The sequence below is a fragment of the Catharus ustulatus genome, chromosome 1 (genome assembly GCF_009819885.2).
Source record: "Catharus ustulatus isolate bCatUst1 chromosome 1, bCatUst1.pri.v2, whole genome shotgun sequence".
In the NCBI taxonomy this organism is placed as follows: Eukaryota; Metazoa; Chordata; class Aves; order Passeriformes; family Turdidae; genus Catharus; species Catharus ustulatus.
In genome coordinates, this window is record NC_046221.1 from 120667456 (window position 1) to 120689953 (window position 22498).

General features: G+C 37.0%; 1 protein-coding gene across 1 annotated transcript in view; it reads left to right on the top strand.

Moving 5' to 3' along the window:
• Positions 1-22498, top strand: part of RP1 (RP1 axonemal microtubule associated) — a 170175-nt gene extending 147677 nt beyond the window's left edge. Inside the window, exons 47-57 of the mRNA XM_033070858.1 lie at positions 5343-5550; positions 6939-6998; positions 7297-7475; positions 8021-8243; positions 11301-11455; positions 11588-11663; positions 14702-14780; positions 15001-15286; positions 16853-16931; positions 19680-19755; positions 22386-22498. Of these exons, the coding sequence (XP_032926749.1) occupies positions 5343-5550; positions 6939-6998; positions 7297-7475; positions 8021-8243; positions 11301-11455; positions 11588-11663; positions 14702-14780; positions 15001-15286; positions 16853-16931; positions 19680-19755; positions 22386-22455 (1491 nt within the window). The 3' untranslated portion in view covers positions 22456-22498. The remainder of the gene's footprint in view (positions 1-5342; positions 5551-6938; positions 6999-7296; positions 7476-8020; positions 8244-11300; positions 11456-11587; positions 11664-14701; positions 14781-15000; positions 15287-16852; positions 16932-19679; positions 19756-22385) is intronic.

Sequence of the window (22498 nt, forward strand, 5' to 3'; positions counted from 1 at the left end):
CCCTATTCTTTCACTGATTCTTCACTAATCTTGTTGAAGATTGAGAAACTATGATAAATGTGGGTTATCAGAAACCTCTAATGATTCATTAATTATAATTTATGTTACTTTTTTCATGCAGAGATAAAAATTCTCAATGCATTTATAGCTGAGAATTTAACATAATAAAAAAGCATGCTTGCAGAATGTGAGTCTAAAGGAAAACTCGGGGTTGGCTTTTTCAGATGCATGAAAACCCCTGTTTTTAAAGAAGCATTTGTACAGAACACTACAAGGCAGTGAGGGCACAGTCAGAGGCAATGTTCATCCTTCCACTGAGCTGAGCCAAGACAGTACTGCTACCAGTGCTTGTCATCACTGCTGCTTACCACCCAGCATTTCCTCCTCTGATATCTGCTGGCACAGTGACGTACATTTGCTCTGCCCACATGTTTATTTAATTTAAGCAGTTAAAATTATTAGTGATTTGGGCTATCTTGATAAAATCTGGCTTGTGCTGATTTTTTGGTTATCCTGGCACAGCTAAAAAGGTGATAATATCCATTAAAGAGAAGGCAGTGATGTGACAAGCATTTAGGACAGGGTGGAGAGCTTCTGTTCAGCACAACTGGAAGAGCTGATAGGACCACAGTCTGAAGGGGCAAAAGTAATTTTTCTCTTTTTTTCTCCTTTTCCAGGAATGTTCACACACTGTTTATGATTGGGCTCAGTGTTACAGGGGGCCTTTATTTTGCCTACCTGTGTCAAAACTCTTTTGTTTTCAGCAGTTTCTCCAGATTAACAAATGAGATCAAAATAATCAGGCAGCAAATCAATAGGTTCACTAAGCTTAATAGAAAAGGCCCTTTATCTAGACACTGACTCCTTTTCCAATAAATAAGCCTATTTAAATGATACTAACATTAGCAGTATGGGAAATCACTTGTGCATACAGGTTGATGAAATGAAGCATATGGTGTGTCTTGACTTGCCATTTTCAGTTCTTCTGGGAATATTGTCATTAACCAACCATCAAGTCTCAATACCAAGCCTGTAAAATGATTGGCATTTATAAAGGTAAATATTGCATAGTGACTGTTCAAATGCTTCCTCTGTTACAAGAGCTATTGCAGCTGCTGCAGACAGTGATATGTTGCCAGCACTGACACAGAATAGTACTGAAAAAAGTCATAATAAACTGGGTCATAGATTCAAAGAAAAGGCTCAAAACATGGGTGCCAGGAAAAGAAAGAAACATTTGAAGAAAATCTGGAAAGGAGTTAAGAAAAAAAACAAACTTCAAATATTCCGAAAGGATTGCTGGAATAATTGTTATAAAGGAATTTTTTAGTCCTTATTTGCTTAGCCAAGAAGTATGAAAAGTACCAATTCTGGTTTTGCTAGGGCAGCTCTTCTGGGTCACGGAGGATTTATGGCTCTACCATTGTCAATCTTAACTGCTCAGACTGGGAGAATATCTTTCTTTCTCCAGGCAATGTTAATTAAGAAAATTTAGTGGGCTGTACATACATACAAATTGCTTTAATGCCATTCTGAGAAAATTCAATATAAGCTCCACTGAATTAGACAATATGTATTATTATCAATATTTAAGGTGACTTTTCTCCGTTCAAACCTAATTTGCCAGTAGTGACTAAAAAACAATTAACATTTTTTTCCCTAGGGGAAAATTATAAAGATAAATTTGATATTCTGTAGGTTTGCTTATCTTGTGTGTGTTCTCTTCCTCTCTCTTTCTCTTTTAGCAGAAGAATTAACCCTCCAGTAATTTAGAAGGTCTTCATTTGTAAGTCAAATAAAAGATAGAGTATCATGTGACATACAAGACCTGTCAACAACTTGAGCATTTAGTAAATTTTATGATTAATCAATGGTCTCAGACAAATCTACACAAATATTAGCTAAATTATTAATAATCATTGAATTTAATAAAATTAGAATGAAATATGTCATAATATCTCTTTTTGCTGACACCTTGAGAGGAGAAAAGTGAATTAAATTTAGCAAATAAATTATCTCTAGCCAGTTGTTTTTAGCTCTAACAATTATAGTTGCTGTTCTTTCTCTGTTCTTTTTTGGTCTCTTGACTACAATAAAGCTCATTACACTGTGTGGATTTTCAAAATACACATAAAGAGAAAATGTAATATTGTCTGTGAAGTGAATTTACCCCAGATGACACAATTTCTAGTCCATTTAATAGTTCCTTAACTTGCAGTTTATTAGATGTTTGAATAGTCTGCAGATTTGACCATAGATTTCTGAGACTTTACATTCTCTAAAGTGAGCTCATTAAAATGGACATTGACAAATGATAAAGTAGTGTGTCTAACACAAACCGAACATTGAAGTTTTTGCAAATGTTTATTCCATCAAAATATACTTATTTTCATAGGAAAAAGGAATTGGAAAACCTTTTGTGTGTTAACTATATGTACTAATATGCTTTTATCTGTGGCTGGATCCTCCAGGTCATAGATGACCCATAGCACATGCTGTCCCTGATTTATTTAGTCGCTAAGTTAATAAGTACTGAAAGTTTGTTAGCCATCAAACTTGGTGCAATCCTTCTGAAGACAGCATAAGTCTAGAAGCCAGTAGAATATTGTCTGTAATTTCCCTGTATTTCTAACTCTCCTTTCCAAGAGTGGATCACTGACAACAGATTTTTTTGGAGATGCTGATGATCATGCCACTAAATTAGTCATTCTCTGGAAAACTCTTTTCTCTTAAAAAGAAATTATTTGAACAAGCATCTGACAAGAGCTTTCTCATGTGTTTCCAATAAAATAATTGTGCTTGCTTTAGGTGAGATAGAATTAATTGTCTTCCCAGTGGCTGTATGGGGCTGTGTTTTGGATTTGTGCTGAACACAGGCTGATAACACAGAGATGTTTTTGTTATCACTGAGCAGGGCTTGCACAGAACCAAGGCCTTTCCTGCTCTTTGTGCTGCCACGCTGGTGAGGAAGGAGGGAGTGCGTGGGAGGGTGGGGGAGACACAGCCAGGACAGGTGACCCCAATCACCAAAGGGATATTCCAGACCATGTGGCATCCCATTCAGTATATAAAGCTGGGGGAAGAAGGAGGAAAGGGGACATTTGGAGTGATAGCATTTTTCTTCCTAAGAAACCACTACAAGTGCTGGGGCTCTGCTCTCCTGGGGTTGACTGAACACCTGCCTGCCCATGGGAAGCAGTGAATTCATTCCTTGTTTTGCTCTGCTGGTGTGCATGGCTGTTGCTTTCTCTATTTCCCAACCCAGGAATTTTCTAGCTTTTGCCATTCTCATTCTCTCCTTCATCTTGCTGGTGAGGGGGTGAGCGAGCAGCTCTGTGGGGCTTGGATAGTGCCTGGGGTTAAACCTCAACAATCATGCATTAATATAACCATAATTATTTACAAGAACTAGCAGCAGTTTTAGGATAAATTTTCCACATTTTGTGAGCTTAAAATATTTTATTACTGACAGACACAGGGATCTGTATGTTTCTTACTTCAGTCTGTGTTTTCCAGTCATCTCCTGTGTGCATTTTTAATACATTTTATTTAATAAGTATAACAAATTCATTTTATTCAGACATGATAGTATAACTTTACCAATCCAATTAAAGCTGGAATAAAGAAGTGATCAAATTAATATCAGAATTAAGGTAAATTAAGAGTTCAAATTAATGGTATTCAATCATCAAATTAGTCCAATAGGTAATAAAATGGTTGTGTTGACACTAATCCTTAATTTTTTTGATTTAGCTAAGGAAAACATGAAGAGGAGTGTCTTTTCCTGCAGTTCTGCACTCCATCTAGAATTTCAGCCATTCCAATGTATTTGCTCTGCTGTTTTAAATTCACTGAGCCACTGATAACCTTGAATCCTTGTGAGAAAGTATAACTTTTCAAGTGCCTCTTTCAATTTTTTTCCTTAATATCATTGTCTCATTTTCCCATGATAACTTAAGAGTGATAATGAGATGTGATGATTAGATGGTACATTGCAGTAGTTTTTGACTAACATGACCTTTCTGTCTAGAAGTTATAAAGTAATCAGTAACAAGTAGATTATTATTTTTAGGACACTGTTAAAGGTGTGATTCACAAACACACACACTCTCAAATTCACATGAACAGATATTAATGAAAAACAGGAAACAAAAGTTGAAGAACAAATTTAAAATTTTTCTGGAGATTCTTTTAAAAGTGGATAGTCATATATTATCTGCAGTTTTAAGCTCAATATTTGACCTTATGCTGTGTCTTATTAAGTTGCAAGCTGGTTAAGCTCATCTTTGTGTCACAAGCCTTTCATCAGTTCTTCAACTGGAAAACCTGTCCAGGAAAGAAATTGTGACTGGTGGAGCAAGAGAACTGCTATTCTCTGTTTCATCTCTGCATAAACCTTTAAGGGTTGCTGCCCTCTTGCTCTGGCAGAGCAACTTCAGTGTGGATTATGTTGGGAAGACTTCAAGACTTCTCAGCACTCAAGTGTTTTCATCATTATTGCTACCTAGTATCTTCAAAACCATCTTTGCATCTTTAAATCATGCTGGAAATTCCATCACAAATAACACTAGATTTTAGCAGTTATTAACCCTGGTAGAAATGAGAAGATCTATAAAGCAAAGAATGTAGAAAGTCCCTGTGCCAAGAATTTAATGTCTGTTTTTCCACATAGGAAACAGGAAAAAAGTGTAGCACTCACAAAAAGCCAGAATCACATATTGTGAATGTGCTGGATGTCTGATATATCACAATTTTCTTTAGGAATCTTACTTCAGTGTTCTAAACATTGTAGAAATATTGTGGCTTTTTTAACTGATAGAGAATAGTAGAACTTATTTCAACATAGTTTTATTTAATATTTTCCCTTACATTCAATTACTTATATTGAAACTAATCCTACAAGGCAATCCAAGTCTGGAACTAAGTTTGTCATTCTTTCCTAAGAGATTCCTTCTGTGATGCTCATTTCTACCCTTCTCATTCCTGGTATTTCATTTCTCAAATAGCCCTTGGGATCTATTTTGTTGAGATTAAGATATGTTCAAAATATATTTCCTGTAGGTCATTAAACATCAGTTTTGGGAAGGAAAATTTCTGATGAAGTGAACATAAACTGTGTGGGCAAGGAGATTTTGTATCTGTAAATTGCAGAACCACAAAGGGAATAAATACTTCTTAATGCAGGTGTTTAGCATGTTTAAACTTGTCATTTCTGGTTCTGTTGGTATTTATTGAATTAATTTTTAAAATTCTGGTTTTCTTCTCACTTTCATATTTCAAAATACACTGATAATTTAGTAACACTTCTGTTTCCATATGACTTCTGATTCTGAATTTTTCAGGTGGATATTTTTCAAGTGGAGGCAGTAGATATTGGTATCCTGCAAAGAATGGTTGTTGAAAAAGGGAGAGGCTCTGACTGGCTTCTGGAGAAGATTATTGTGAAAGAGTCAGCATCTTCAGGGACAGAAACATTGTTTATGGCTCAAACATGGCTTAAAGACAGACGTGATGGAAAAAGATCTGCCTCAGTAACTCTGGATGCCACAGGTCAACACTATCTTCAAACTATCATCTACTAAGAAATTAATTCCAAACTATGCAGCTATATGATTTGCTTCCACAAACAATTTGTGATTTAAAATATTCCATTGTCATTATACAGGGAATTAGTGTATGTGAACACTTTGTGCTTTAGTACCACTTAATAACCACTATTTGCCAGAGGATAATTTCTGTTTTGTTACTCCAGATTTTCAGGGGTGTAAATTCCAAGAAATGTGTCCTATTCTTTTTTACAAATACCCACCTCCCTAAGTCTTACTTCTACACTTGCAGCTTTTGCCAGAAACTGGAGACACTTTAGACTGACACTATGTGAGTAATCAGGCCACAGAGGAGCAGTTTTGACCCCACTGCCTGTGGCTCTTAGTACAGGAAGGGAACCTGCACCCTCCCTCCCTCCCTGTGTCATGGTTTCCGTCCAAGCATGGATTTCAATACAATCTGGTGTGCAAGCTGGGAGGAACCAAAACACACTCCAACCAGATCAGTAGGCACCGAAGCCCAGAACAGACCTCTAAGACAGATATATTTATTCTCCTGCCTCTCAGAGAAGTTAATTGACAGTATAGATGAGTCCTTGGATTACAAAATGTGTTCTAATTTTTTTCTTCCTAACTCCCTGGCACTTTTCCAGCAATAGTCTCTTGAGACTGAAAAAGATTCTAGTTCAATCGATTTCCTCTGCTATATGATCTCTGACTTTTGATCATTTGAAACCAGAAAAAAATGGAGGAAACTGTTAGTGTGCAAAAGCAAATAATTTCAGATTTGGTTCCGTTTGTATGTTGGTACTTCTCTGAAAAAAATGAGGGAATATTTAGTTCTGTTTCTACTAGACTTAATTGATTTGGACAAATGTTCCTGTGAGTTTCTTTATATAATAATTGACAAATCCAATCATGGTTATGAACTCAAAAGGAGTCTTATTTTTGGTTCAGGTCACTACCTACTGTTTTCAAGCAGCTTTGATCTATACCAAATCCCGCTGAAATCAATGGGGACTAATATCTGTGGGAGGAACATCAGCTTCTAGAATGGGCATTAAAGACATCCAATTAGTGCTCATTCATACAGAGCATAAATTGTACAAATGGAACAAAAATGCTTTAAAATAAAAAAATATTGAAGCTTCATGTTGTTACCATTTTCCTAGTAAAGAGCCAGCCCTAGAGACAGTTTATTTAACAGGATGGTATTTAGATGATGCTTAATTAGAAAATCACACTGTACATTTCCTAGTTCAATCTTTAATATAAATGATATAATATTCGGTCAATTGCTTTACTAGACATGAGTACAGGCCTTTATGATAATATAGACACTTGTCTACAAAAATATTAATTTTATCTTTTTTTTTTTTTTTTTAATATTAGAAGTTCAGGAGAGGAGGAGTACATCTGCCTGGCCTTTAGGAAGAGAGCAAATGAATTCAGGTATAGCTTCTGCCAATACTTTGACTGTTTTATTAATCAGTTCTGAAATAATAATGTGAGAATATTTTCATCACAATATGTCATTATAATTACTAGTACTGACAATAGTAATAGTAAAAAATGGCAATAAACTTAGGGAGCTGCTCAATACTCAGGTGACATGGTTATGAAGGAATGTTCCCCATGTAGAACAATGCATGTCTTAGAAATTTTATATCAGATAGCTTTGTTAATATATGAAAACAGAAACATCCTTAATATTTTTTTTCTTGTTATTTTCCTTATTTTATTGGTTCAGAAGGCAGATGGAGGATTTATTTCACAAAGCATCAAGAAGAAACAAAATCAGAATTTGAAAAGTTGTCAGAAAACGTATCCAAGATGGTTATGGTTTTTTATGGAAGCAACGGCAAGTCAAATCCAGTTTCCATGGAAAACAAAGTGGAACATCAGACTGAGAACCAAATAACATATGATGTAAAATAATATATAGATTTGCATATATTGAAATTTTCGTTGAGTTTTCTTTTAAAGATAAATAATCATGTAGTGCTGCAAATATTGGAGGTATTATTGTTTGAATATTAAAGAAAATCACAGCTGAAGTTTTCAGCTGCATGCCAGATTTAATTTTTAATTTCTGGCTTTCTCAAGTTCATGATGATCAAGCATATTATTTTTTTTCCCCAACAAATCGTCATAGTTAATAATGCATATCATTTTAAATGACATTAACATTACTTATTCACATTAGAAATCATTGCTGTATGTAATTTGAATTTGATAGAACAATTACAATGAATGCCCCTAGAGGATCAAGCTAAAATGTCCTTAAGTGCCTACAGTCAACCTGGTTCTGCTGCTTTTGAAGTGAATGGGACTTTTAGCACAAGACTGATGCAAATGGGCCCAGGGCTGTGCTCACTCCTTTAGAGCCAACTTCCTCTCTTCCTGTAGACTATCTACACATTTATCTGTATACCTCTGTTGGGATGCTAGCTCATTGTTTTGTTGATTCCTAGATACATTTGCCGTCCAATTTGGGAACGCTTTATAAAGTGAGACTCGGTCTCCAGAGTTTGGAAAACAAAACATCCCAGTTGTCTCTTCGTCACTTTAAAATACAGAACACATCAACACTGGATACCTTTAGTCTCACCATAAATAAAACACTTCCTCTTCCTCCTAATGGAGACAAATGGATTGAATTCCCTATACAGTGGCCATTGAAAGAAGCTCTTTCTGGTAGGTATAAATCTGCTTCAAAGCAGTAGAGTGGTTCAGGAGGTTAATATGTCCTAGTATTACAGCAGAAATCCTTATCAAAACAGAAATTTTTATTGTCTTAATTTAATGATTCATAGAAACTGGATAAGAATTTAAAATGTATGAAGGAAAATATTACCCACTCAGCTTAATTTCTGTACCATAAAGTGCAATATTCATTTGATTGCAAAGAAGCATTATTATATCCTACAAATAACAGTTTATAAGAAATATCTTTTTCTTGCAATATTGTAATATTTCTATTCTCTTTTGTTTAGTCCTCAGCTGCTCATATTGCTGATATTAACAACATGATTTTTTATTGCTCATTTACTATTAAGTGATTTTGTTGTTTGTTTGCGCATTCCAAACAAATATTCTCAGTAAATAACAGCTCAAAACCACATATAAGATTCAGCTTTATTACCTTATACACTCCAAATATTTATGCCTCCTAAAATTAGCTCAACAATTCTTACATTTGTCACCTTGGTTAAGTAAAATAAAAGAAATCCTTTCACTTAACATCCACCCTATTCCCTAATGTGATGCTTACTGAATGCTGCCATATGATGGAACAAATACTAACTTAATTAACAGCCCAGATAATGATACTTAATATTAAAATAATTTGTGCCTGGGTTTTATGCAGAAAACAAATTAATCATTTGGGTAATAAAATAAGTCAGCTCATCTAAAGTGAGCTGAAGTAGATGTAAAATGAACTAGCCCAACACACTCTGGGCTGGAACTTATGGCCCAGTTTCAGTGAGATCTCTAAATGCATCCAAAAGTATGTGAAAAATCTCAGTAGAAGGAACAGAGAGTAAGATTTGGGGTTTTTTGCATACTTTGGCTGCAATTGAAAATCTAAAATGTCTGTCTAGGCTTTAGATTTTATATTGCTTAGAGGTGTTATTTTCACTTGACCACTTACACAGTATGGGTACAGAACAGGTTTCAATGGCTTTCATCTTCTACATACAAGATTGAAACAAAGAGGACCTTCAGATTAACATAAAGCACATGAGTGTACCCCTTGCAAAGGAGTGATCCCTGTTTCATGCAGAAGTACCCAGGATATAGTTATAAGCACACAAAAATGAGGCGAGAAAGATGCAGCATGGTGATAAAGGAGCAGTGATATTAGAGTCCTTGGCTCTGTCTCTGTCACTGACCTCTTGGTTGAAAAAATAATTTCCCCGTTATTTGCTTTTTTTTTTTTTTTTTAGTTTGATAATACTTTTATCCTTTGTGAATATTCTGAAATCAAGAGATAAAAAAATCACAAACAAGGAATGGGTATTATATTACCTATAAGTTTAGGTAAAAGAAAACGCAAATTAAATAGTTCATTTCTGTGGTTTTTCTTTCTTTCCACCCATGCTTTAGATATCTTCAAGGAGGGATTTGTAACCAGTGAAGAAAAAAACCCTAGAACAGCTATTCCCCCAAATCTTTGCCATTTATGTCCAAGAGAGCTCTAAGCAGCTCCACAGCAGGTGGTACACATGGAGTTCAAAGTGATCTTTGCAGACAAATTTACTGGCAATTTATTGTGAAAACCAGATATTATTTTTGACAGCTTTCTAAAGCTAATTTATTTTCTCCATTTTCTCAGCTAAAAGCAAAACCAGTATTGTATTAATTGGAATGGAAAACAGCTAATCGCACTCGCCATAACCAGAAGCCATGTGATGTTAAATTTCAGATCCAGCTCTGTTATTCATAGAATGCCTTAGTATTTTATCTCAGTTATATTTTCCTTTTTAAAAAAATCTTCTGCTTGGGATTATGATGGAGCATTTGCTAATGGCTAATTGAAGCCATCAAAATGCAGTTGATAGAGTACAGACCCTTGAGATCTGGCAGTGCACACTTGTGCCTTTGGGTGTATTAATGAGCAGAGGCCTCCAGCTGAGTATATACATAAGTAGTTTCCCTTTACTATACCTTCATTTGAGATGCTTAAACCTCAGGAATCCCCAGGGATGCCATGGTGCTGTCTCTCTCCTCTCACACACAGGGCTGTTCAGGTCAATTTTGCACTACTGTAGTTTTTAAGGCCAAACAATTAAATATTGAAAATGTGAAAAAAACCCAAACTATTATGCTAGTTCCAAGCTGATTATTCCAATAAATTTAACAGAGAGCTATAATTCATATTGATATTATGAAATAATTAGAATTTTATAAATCTAATGGAATTGTAACATTCCTATATGTTACCCTTGTTGTATGTAATTTCTTTTCAGAGATTCCTTTAATCTTTCCCCTTTCCAATTTATTCCATACACTGGAGAGATAAAAGCTTGGTTGCTACATTTGGGATCTGACAAAGACAACTATTTAAGCATTTTAGCCCTCCTACCCTTGCCTACATTAATCTCCCTCAATGGCCTCCTTTGTACCATGGAGTCTGGACTTACCTGGAACCTCCAGCCGTGGTGGGCTGAGGATGTCCTGGTCAGATGATGCCTCAGCTACATCCTACGTGCATCTTTCTCTCATTCTATCTCTGCCCCCCTCTTCTGCACAGACTTTGGACCTATGTTGTAGCCTTATTCCGTCTCTGGCCCTTCCTCCTCCTGTCCTCAGCTCAATCACCAGCATGGATCCCAGATACTTTTCACTGTGTGCTGCATCTGGGACTGTTGACAGCTCTGGCTGCCTCATGCAGATGCTGGTCAGAGAGGGCACTACCGGAGCTGGGGTTGTTCTCCGCTTCTACCTTGTCCACTCTTGTGGGACAGGTCCACTCTTGCTGCTCTTTGATACAGTGATCCAAGAATCAAACCTTCCAAATAATCCTTTCACTTTTGTTTTGGGCTGGTCCAGCCTCACTTCTCAAATTTCAGATCTGGGAGATGGTGTCAAAACAATTAGGAGGAAAAAACTGCAAAATATTTGAGTTTTGCTATTATTTTCAAGTGCTTGAATTTTAATTACATCTGACTGTAGAATGCCATGTTGTCAAATAGCTGTGCAAGGTTGTGGCACAGTCTTAGTAAGATCTCTTTTTGTTTGGTATTGCAGTGGTTACATATCATGTAACAGTATTTTCAAGAAATATTTTGAATGAGAGAAATTTAGTGCAAATGACTGCATGTATATATGGTACTCATGGTGACACAGGGGACAGATCTCTTCTCCAGTCATTGAAGAACGTACAGCAGGGAGAGAAAAATGAGGTACTCTGTCTTAAAGTATATTAAAATTTATCCTTTAATCCATTCTTGTATTTCCTACATATTATTTTGATATTTTCCCATACAGTTAAGTAACATGGTTTTATATTACAATGTTGAATAATTTTATTTTAGTCATTTCTAGTTATCGTGGATGCTGTTGACTTGGGAGAACTGGAAAAAATTGTTCTTTTGATCAGCAGTAAAACAGGTAAAATACTTTTTACTTTCAAAAGTCAGTCATGTAAATCACACAGCTAGTCTCTTGTTAAAAGCAACAAAGTCACTGTCAGAATTAAATCCCACTTAATTCCTTTTGGCTATTTTTTCTAAAGGGTAATGTTTTATAAAGCAAAATCCTGCATTTTGACAAATTAAAATCCTGAGATCTAAAGTTTATAACATTATTGCATCAAGAAAGTAAACTATTCCTTTGCATACAAGCAAAAAGAAAATTAAGATGAATATAATTATATTCTGTGCTTAATACATGCTCTACTAACAAGTTATCTAGGAGAATAATTATAACCCAAGTAGGAAATTGGTATTGTTTAATTTTCCTTCTGTAATTTCAATTATTTTCACTGTTTTACCCCCAATTCTGTTTTCTACCCGTGACATTCAGAGTGAAATTACCTCTGTTTGGCAGTCAGCAAGTTTTGTCACTGAACTGCCTTAAAATTGTCTTGACCTCAGAACCTGTCTGCTTTATCTGTAGGATGCCTATCATGCTACGAATTCAAAGAATTCATTATAAAGTTTTTTGAAATCTGTTAATGAAGTTTGCAAATCATTACAATGCATGACACTTGACCATTTTCAGACAGTTTTCTAGGGAAACGAGGGTTCTGTGTTTGCACTTTGTCTTTCTTTCTTTCTTTTTTTTTTTTCTGTTTGCTCATTCGGAGGCTCCTCATAAAAATCTTTAAGGCACAGCACCAAGTATGTAAGGTGACTTTCAGTAAGCATGTACGAGCTCCTGGGCTGGTCAGCACATCCCAGGCTGCCTGGGTCACTCCCAGGGAATACGGTGTGGAGCTGCAGTTTCTCTGGAGGGGAAGGGAAGGACAGGGACAGCCCTGCCATGCTCACTGCTTTTGTTTCCCACTGCTTCAGTTGTGAAAGTTAACTACAGCCATCTGTCTGACTGACAGTCACTGAGTGTGGCAATTGAGTGCAGCCGAAGGGCACCACTGAGAGCGTGACAGGACAGACTTTTCCATTCAGGTTGGAAAGCACAATTCACAACGAGGGGCATTGGGCTCATTGCCTCTGTGTGTGCTCTGAAGAGAGGATTGGGATGATTTCTTTCAAAGGAGTTGCTTAGATGATGAAACACTTCAGATGAGTAAAGGTGTCCATATTGTAACTAGACTTGTTTGAACTGAGACTAGTTTGGACCAAGACTTTGAACCAAAAATCCCATAAAGTCTCTTTAAAGTCATATGTACCCTGCAGGACTGATCAGTCCAGGCAATGTTCTCTAGTGCATTTATGCTTTCATTCCTTATCAGAGCAAGTTTTTAAGATCAGATGTTTCATGGTCCCTTCCTGAATCTTCTGGCTCTCTCTATGCAATTATCTTGGCAGGTCATGAGTGTAACACAATGTCCTAGATTCCTCCACAGAAGCATTATTATATCCTATTGATATAATTAAAGGGACTTGGATAGTAGTAGAAGAGATTGGAATGCAGTTTGTTAGACAGGGTTGAAACTACAAGTAATAGAAGAGAAGGGAAAATGAATAGTCTTCATGACTAACTAGTGGCAAGACACTCAGGCCATGCAGCTGAGGCCTCCAGCAGAAAATTCAAAAAGAAGTTTAAGTCAGAGAGCAATCCTTCCCAAACAGCAGAGGGATACAATGAGCTGCTGAACTCCTTGCTACCTGCCACCAAATGAGATCCTCTTTGTGCTGCATGTGGAATAGAACTCCAGTCCTCTTGTCAAACAATTACAGTAATTTCATGACTATAAGGCGCACCTTTTTGACTAAAATTTCCCCCCGAACCCGGAAGTGCGCCTTATAGTCCAGTGCGCCTTATATGATGTACAAAGTTGAAACATTTGCCACCCTGGAATTGTGAGCTGCAATGGGGGGCGGGTGCCGCGGGAGCGCCGAGCTGCGAGGGGGGTGGGAGTGGGCAGCCACGGCCGACCGCGCGGGGAGGGAGGGAGCCAGTGCTGACCCCGGCCCCGGCACAGGGGGAACGAGAAGCCGCTGGCCACGGGAGGAGAAAAGTGCTGCCGGCTGTGGGAGGAGTGAAGCACCGCCGACCGCAGGAAAGGGGCCAGAAGCGGCGGCGCCGCCGAGCCGAGCGAGGGACGGGTGGCAGGCCTGTTCCATGGAGCCATGAGGGGGAACAGCATGGTGGCACAACGGAGCCACCATGAGGGGAAATGGCACGGCAGGAGTGCCAAGCCAAGTGAGGGATGGGCGGCATGGCGGTGGCGCCGAGCCGAGTGAGGGACAGGTGGCACGGCAGGAGAGCCAAGCCGAGCGAGGGAACGGCACGGCGGCTCAGCGGAGCCGCGAGGGGGAACAGCACTGCGGCAGCAAGGGGGAGGCCGCCCCACAGCTGCGCCAAGCCGCGCCTGCCGGCACTGGGGGCAGGCGAGAGTGCCAGGGCCCACTGCACGGGGAGGGCGCCTGCAGCTGCCTTTGAAAGCCTAGGCTGATCTGTGAAAAATGTTTCCAAATTGAGCACCTGCCAGTAAACTCCACGATTGCGGGTTTCCGTTACTAATTCGTTACTTTGTTGCGTGCAAAAAAAAGGTGCGCCTTATAGTCCGGTGCGCCTTGTATGATCTACAAAGTTGTGAATTTTGCCGATTCCCTGGGGGTGCACCTTATAGTCCGGTGCACCTCATGGTTGTGAAATTACTGTACTGAGGAAGAAGCAACAGACATGTATTTCTGCTCTTCCTTCTCAAATGTGCCTTCCCAAGTCATGCTGAATCTTTTCTACATTCCTGTCCAAGCCCAGCAAGGGCAACACTACTTTGCTTCACCAAGACAAAGGAAATGCTTACTCCTAAATTTCTAAGCTGATGTTTACAAACAGGAACAAAATAAAGAATCTTGTAGACATTCCAGCCCTTTCAACTCAGTTGTTTGCATTCATAAATTAATGAGAATATGAAGTTTTCATGTAGTAAGAATGCCACCATTATACCAACGACACTCTACCTAATTTCTTGTCATACAATGGAAGGCTTTCACTATATTCTCTTTCCTTCTTTGCAGACTGCAAACTGGACATTAAAAAATTGCATGTGCAAGAAGCTGCGAAGGAACATCCTATCTATGTATTTGAAGTGAATGAGTAAGTATATTGTATAAAGCTAGTAATGTTCCTTATACCATAATAGTTGAATGCACTGAGCAGACACTGAATTAAATTAACTACCATAGAGTGATTCTGTCAATAGACATTTTAAAAACATGCCCATCTTTAGTTGTTCCACATAAATTAATAGGATTTTTTTTTTTCTTTTAACATATTATTTACTTACCAAAAAACCATATGTGGTTCTTTTTTTCAGAGAATTTTCTGTGAATGCAAATAAACCCAAAATACAGAGAGAAATCCCAGGATCTCTTGTTATTAGAGGAGAGAAACAAAAGAATGATATAGATAACAACTTGAATAAAAAAGGAAGTCAAGTAAAAAATTTGACAGAGTATACTATTAAAGTGTACACAGGGGACAAAAGGGGAGCAGGGACTGATGCCAATGTGCATATTATTTTATTTGGGAATGAGGACAAATCTGAGGTATTTCAACTCTCTCAGTCACTGGAGCATCAAAACCCCTTTGAAAGAGGAAAGGTGAGTACACAGATTTTATAGGTTGTGTCTGTTTCTGTTCTGGGAAAGCAAACATTAATCTTCTTCAGAAAACTTGAGGCATTTATTCTGTTTTCCACATCACTATACAAGGTATAGCCTCAGCTCACCCTGTGTTTCTTCTTTTACCAGATTCACCAAGGAACATTTTACTTCTATTGTACCTAGCTGTCTCTGCTGCTCTTCTGCCTCTTAGTCCCAAATACATCTTCATATTGCATCCACGGATGTGCCCAGTTTTGTATTTCCTGATTCTGAAATGTGCAGTGTGTGTTGCATGTGCCTGTGCATGTGTGTGCACTACCCTGTGCCATTGTGCATACCTTGAATATTGTGCACAAGAGCACACCAGTCTCTTACATCCCATCATTTTACTTTGCCATGGAAACTGGTGCTGTGAGCATCCCTCAATGTATAAGCCTAAAACCAGATGAAATGGAACCATACACATCAGTCTGATTCTGATATCCATCGTGCTTTAGGCTGTTATCCAGAGACCCTTAGTACAGATAACAGATATTTGCATAAGAATGCAGATTCTCTGCATGATGTCCTAGTGCCTTGGTTGGACGTTCTCCTAATTTAATAAACACATTATTCTGGGAAAGAAATTGCTCCGTTTGGTTACCACCTGTGCAATGGAATACAATGATGGTTACCCTTAAGTAAAAAAGAAATATATATATATTTTTTTTTTTTCTCTGTAAATTTCTCTTGTGGAGTTATTGAAAGGTAATGACTAAATAATTAGAACTCAAGTGAAAAAAATATCCCTTAAGGGATCTACCTCATTATCTCCAGCAATATTAATCATCTTTTTACCTGGAATTAGTCTGAGTTTCTTCAGCCAGGTTATCTGTGAGATAAAGATATTTACCCATGAATTGTCTTCCATACTGAGGAGGGTAATAAATCTAGCTACCTACAAGCACAAGGAACAAGTTAAAAAGTGTCTTAAGCAGTACTTCCTTTTGCCTGGTACTACGTAGGAGGTGTCATTACCTTTCAAAAAAGAAAAGTAGATATGTAGAAATCCTGTTAGCAATCCAGCTAGGTCAATGGGTAGCCAGTGATGGCAAAGCTCTTAGGAAAAAAGAACTTCTTTTTAAAAATCTGCAATATGAAATAATGCAATAATTTAAATTAAAGTATATAATATTTGAGAGGAATAATGGTTAATGTAGTAAAAGCCTTTAACTTTTATGTATCTGAATTTTTATTTATGTATCATATACTAAAAACATATTAGAAGACTATACCAGTTGAGGATTCATGAGATCAAAAATGTTTTCACAGTAGATGAAAGTCAAGAAAGAGGTAGGGATTATCATACTATAAATTGAAAAGTGACTCTTCTGTGTTGAAACTGAGACCTAATAGGAGAGAATCTATGCTACATATCAGTAAGGAAAATAAACCACATTAGTGGCTCACTTATTCTGAATTTCTACTATTACACTGAAATTGGTCTCAGAACTGACCTAGACAAATATGTAAGCTTCCAAACATTGGTATAGTATTTTTAATAACTGTATTTTAATACTAAAGGTTGATACATTCAAGATTAAGACAAAAAAATTGGGCAGTCTACGTTCAATTGAAATTGGCCATGATGGGAAAGGATTTGGTAAGTATTCTGTGTTCAATAGCCTTGCAAACATCTTTTTAAGGATCTGCCTGACATTTGGAAAGGTGTTGGTAGCAACACAGCTGCTACAGCTAGCTAATACAAATCTGTGTACAAATGAGGTCGGCTTTACTGCCCTTGCTTCACTCCTTCTATTGCATTTCCCTTGACTGTACCATGATTTTTTTTTTCTAACAGTGATCTAGTTAAAATAAACGTCAGATAGTTTTATCCTTCAAACATTGCCCAGCCAAAAACCTTATTAGATGTCTTAAATAAAATAGGATTGAATTTTCAAACTGCAGGCTAAACTTTCCATGATTTGAGCAAGTTTGGGGACTCTGGTCAAAGCATGCTGTAGCTCCCTCTCACACCCATAGATCTCCTCTTGTGAAAGTTGGAGAAAACCAGTGTGTACCAGGTCCTGCTCTGATGTTAATTTAGGATGCGGCCATAGAGCATAACCACACATGATGATGGAAAATGTTTCTGTGTACAGTAGCCTCTAAACCCTGAATTTTCCATAAAAATAAAACGAGAGACTAGGGCATATAATCTTTTGAGCTTACATTTAATAGTGCTAAAACTCCCTACGGATATGCAGATATCAAGATATATACAGACATATAGAGATATACAAATACATAAACTGAATTTGCAGGGAATGTATAACTTGAAACAAAAAGGTCTGATTGTATTAAGGTACTCTAGTCAGGTGAAGTTTGCTTAACCCATCTCAAAGAAATAGGTTTAGGTTTAATAAATCTGATTAATCTAAATTCATGAGGCATAATAAAGTGCCAAAGGGATTATAATTTCTAGGATGAGCCAAGAAAATTTCTGCAAATAGCACTTCCTATTTGGAAAAAGCTAAACAGCTTCTTTATTTTCCTAACTACCCATAGTGTTGAAAACAGAAAAAACACCAAACCTGTTGAAATATCTATAATAAACAAGATTGTCCTGCTGACTTTCATCTTATTTGTGATAAGTGCTATACATACACACAGCTCAGTTTAGATCTGATATGAGAAGGGAACTCTGTAATGGCAGACTTTTAGTACTGAGAGCTGCAGAGAAGTCTGCAGGGGAAATAATATATCGAACTTTCATTTCCTGGGTCCTGATCTATCAACAAAATTATTATTTTTCCCTTTCTGTGTCCTGATCAACATCCCATAGCTGCTAATAGTGCCTGCCTAGCACAGCTGGTGCGTGTCAATTCATCTTAGACATGACAACCTTCCTCTAAATATTTCTCTGAAATTACCTCCAAGTGTCTTTTGTCACAGCAGCTGTTATCCCCACAAGTTTCCTCAAATGTTACATTTCTTTGAGACATCTCATCTGTTTGCTAATATATCCTAGCTACCTCTAGATCTCTCCATACCTGGAGATTTCAGTGAGGTCTGTTGGAGTTTTGTCAATAAAGGATGAAGCATTAGATTTTAATCTTTTCAAGAGAGCAAACTTGCCTTTCTATTCTTTTGTAAAGTGTCGTGTAAATTTGAGAGACTGTAAAATTTTATTGCTGATAATCTTGACTCTGATTTAGAGATTTCATGAAAGGTCATCTATTCCAAGTAGAGTCTATGATATATTAAACCATTCACAAGATTTCATTAAAAGAGTTTCAAAAGTACTTCACAATATCAATAAATGAATCTTGTGAATTGAAGGTGGAATACCTAGACACCTTCATGGCCTACTTAACCCAGCTATTTTTTGAAAATGTCATTAGAAAAAAGAAACACTGCTGTACCTTTACATTTTATCAAAATCTATACAATTTGCAAGTATTTTTTATATTGCATTTTTAGCATGTACAAGTAAAATTTAGCATTTGCAAATAAAAATATTTTTATTGGCTTTAGCCTACTTAGTACTTTGTCCAAATATTTGAAAACCAAAATAATTAGATAGGATATAGTTCTTTATCTCTGGGACACGTAAAGAGTACCAAAAGGTTGTCAACTACTAGCAGTGTGATCCTAATTAGCTGTAAAATGTTGCCATTAAGTATTTGCATTGGCAAACACAACTAAAGATTTCAGTACAGACATTGTATGTATAAAATAAAGTTTTGGTTTTAAAATATTAATATTTGAATATTCTATGAAATAAAATTCTATATCACAAGGATGAAGGTACTTTTTCACACAGAAAAACAGGAGATTAAAGTAGAATATTTAATATCTTCTTAAAGCTGAAACAAGTATGAGTGCTGGCCTAAATGAAAATGCTATTCTGAATCATGACTGCTGGAAAAATAGGAATAAGAGAAGCATTCAGTTTCACCACTAGGTTCACATCCATACCAATATATTAATTAGAAAAGAGTAGTAGAATGTCCACTAGGAGTGCATTTTGAGTGCATTTCCAAGTACCTCAAAGGGCAAAATGGGTTTTCAAGAATGTATTGAATATTACCATGCACTCTCTTTCATTTGTCTTACTGCCTGTTCTATTCAATCTGGAAAAATAACTTAAGTTATAACAAAAATCTTCCATTACATTTTCTGTCAAAAACATCAAAGACCTTCCCTGTAAAACTGAGAGAAGTTGGTAGTAATTTGAATCGTCTGTGTTTCAGTTTTATTATTGATGTTGAATATACTTGGAAGTACTGAACCACATGGGGTTTGGGGAATGAAATTAGAAAGCTTTCTTATGCTGTATTTGTGTTTTGGTTATATTAAATTTGCTGGGGTTTTGTTTGGTTTTTTTTTGGTTTTTTTCCTTCTACAGCAAGTGGCTGGTTTCTAGAAAAAGTGGAAATTACAGATGCAGCTAGGAATTCAATCCATTGTTTCAACTGTAACAGGTCAGTAGATCTGTCCATCATCACTCTATACATGCTGTTTCCTTTTTCACATGTGTCTCAGTTGCTTCTGTCTGGTTTTCTAAGATAGTAATGATTTTTTTTTTTTAAACAACGTTGTGTTCCTATTAGTCCATTCCCAATGAATTTTGAACCCTTTGGCCAACTTGAAACTAATTTGTCAGAAGAATTGTTAGCGGAAGACGCTAGATTTTCCATGCAATTACATCTGGATGGTTGTAGGAGGAGAGACATAATTTAATGCCTTTGCAAAGAAAAGTATTCATATATATTTTCAAGAGGTAGAAGGTGTCTGTTAACACTGTAAAAGCATTACTCCATAAGTAGCTCTGGCAAACATATCAGGGATAAGCAAACAGACATGGAAGGGAATCAGAAAGGAGGACAGTGGAATATGGCGGCATAGATTCAAAACTCAAGGAAGAAGTAGTGCATTTGATTGGTCAAAGCAACATTAAAACATTAGAATTCTTCTGTTTCAATGTTTGCTTAGTATGGGCCCAAGATACATTCAGCAAATAGGAAAAAAAATTTAAAAAAAGCTTTTTATAATATAATGCAAAGGTATAGTGATCTAAATTTAGGAATGTATTTTGGTACTGGGTTGCTTGGGTAAAGGGCCACTGATGTATAAAAAGAAGATGCACATCAGTCTGCATCAAACTGAAACAATACCGTTTCAAAAATTGGAAATTAAATTGAAGGGTATATTTGGAGTGACTGTTCACTATAATATATAGTTCAAAGCTTGAAGAATTTCAGAATAAATAACTGGTGCAAACATATTCATGTCCTCCCAAGTGGAAATTAGCTTTTTAATGTATCTGGAGAATACAGAAGTGTGAAAATTTACAAGTTCCCTACACCAAGAAAGAGGAATGTTACCTGATAATCTGAAAACAGAAATGGTAGCCAAGAATGTTTAATTTTATCCTTTCCCTGAATATTTCTGTAAACTTGGAAATTAATGGAAGCCAAATACTCGCCCCTGAACCAAAAAACCCCTAACTTTTTAAGTTCTTTGGTACTCAGTTGGTCTTTACAGTCTAAATCACAAGAGTGAGAAGGTATTACTGACCTCAACAGCATTAAACTTCTTCCAACAACATTAAACTTCCCTTGCTTCAACTTCCTCCAAAGACATGCTCAGATGCTCTCTAATCTTCTAATCTTCTAGATACCTGAATCTAAGTTAGTGGGCATGTGATTCTTAAATCACAATATCACTCAGATGTGCAAAACTATCCATGACAGGATTTTCAGTTGATGCCGCTTCACCTCTTTTGCTTGTAAGAGCTCTCAGACCACACCAGTCAAAGGAAGATTCTTGAAGATAGACTGCAGCAAACATTTTTTTCCCAGAGATTTGGGTTTCTAAAATTTTATTTAAAATACTGTAGTAAAAGCACAAAGGTACATAAGAGACCAGCACAAGAACTTGAATCATATCATTGATATGGGGCAGTGACTGGCACAGATTGATTCTACATGCTGCTGATTAGGACATTGAACTGGGGCCTTGGTGCGTGCTGAGCTATGTGCCTACCTTGAAGTGTATCAACCTACTCAAATTGGAAGTTATTAGTAGGAGAGATTAGGAGGTTAACCCCAGAGTACTCAGCCACCCAGAGGCTCCTCAGATAGAGGAAACTAAGTTCATGGCCCTCTTCCAGCTGAGACATGGAGCCCCTTGTGAAGCTCCTTGTCTCGTGGCCAACAGAGTGAATGGGGAATGAGCTCATTCTCTCACATTAAAGACTCCCCCAATGCAAATAACATCTCTGAAAGATATTAATCACTGAGAAACCTGAATCCTTTGCTAACCCATTTAAAGGCCTGTTCTCTAGCTTCCACATCACACCTTTCCTAGGCTCTGTGACTTCCACACAGTTTTAGCTGCCAAAATCTGTTGTGTTTCAGCCTGGACTTGTTTTTCTTCAGCCCTATCTCCCAGGCACAGCTTCAGATGTGAGCTACTTTGATGTTGTACCTACTGCCTGGGAATCCCTCCCACACCACCCCCTTCCTAGATATCACATCAGGTAGACTGTCATAAACCTTCTAAAGTATAGATTTTTAACTCTCTTTGGAAATTAATACCACTGTATCCATTATTCCAGTTAAAATTAGTTTACCCAATCTCAAGTAATCAACAGTAAAAGCTCCATAGGCTCTTACAGAGCTGGGATTGGGCCCTTCATGCAAGTCAGTATTTTGTCAACCAGCAAAGAGGTATGGGAGAGTTCCTGGAATTAATTACAAGGACAATAACTTGCTATCACAGAACATGTTTCCCTACTCTAAATTATCCTGATTTTATGTCATTCTTTAGAGCAATTTACTAGTTACCTATGTGATCAACAAATAAAATAATTTATGTTTCATAAATATATTAATAAAGATAATAACACTTTAAAATTACACATATGTGAGTAGTAAACCACAAATTTTAAAAGTCACTGTTTTCTTAAGGTTAGTTTCTTCTTCTCTATAAACCAATGTAAAAACTCTCCTAGAAAATCAAAGGTGCGGAACCAGGCTCTCAGAATTGTCTGTCTCTTAAGTTTAATATGTGCTGTGTCTCTGACAGGTTTTTATGTTTTTCCCTTAAGGTGGCTTTCTGAAGATGAAAGTGATGGTCTCACCATAGTGCAACTTTATCCACAGCTGCTTGATTTCTGATTCTTTCTGAGTGTGATGCTTCTCCAAAATCATGCTGATTTGA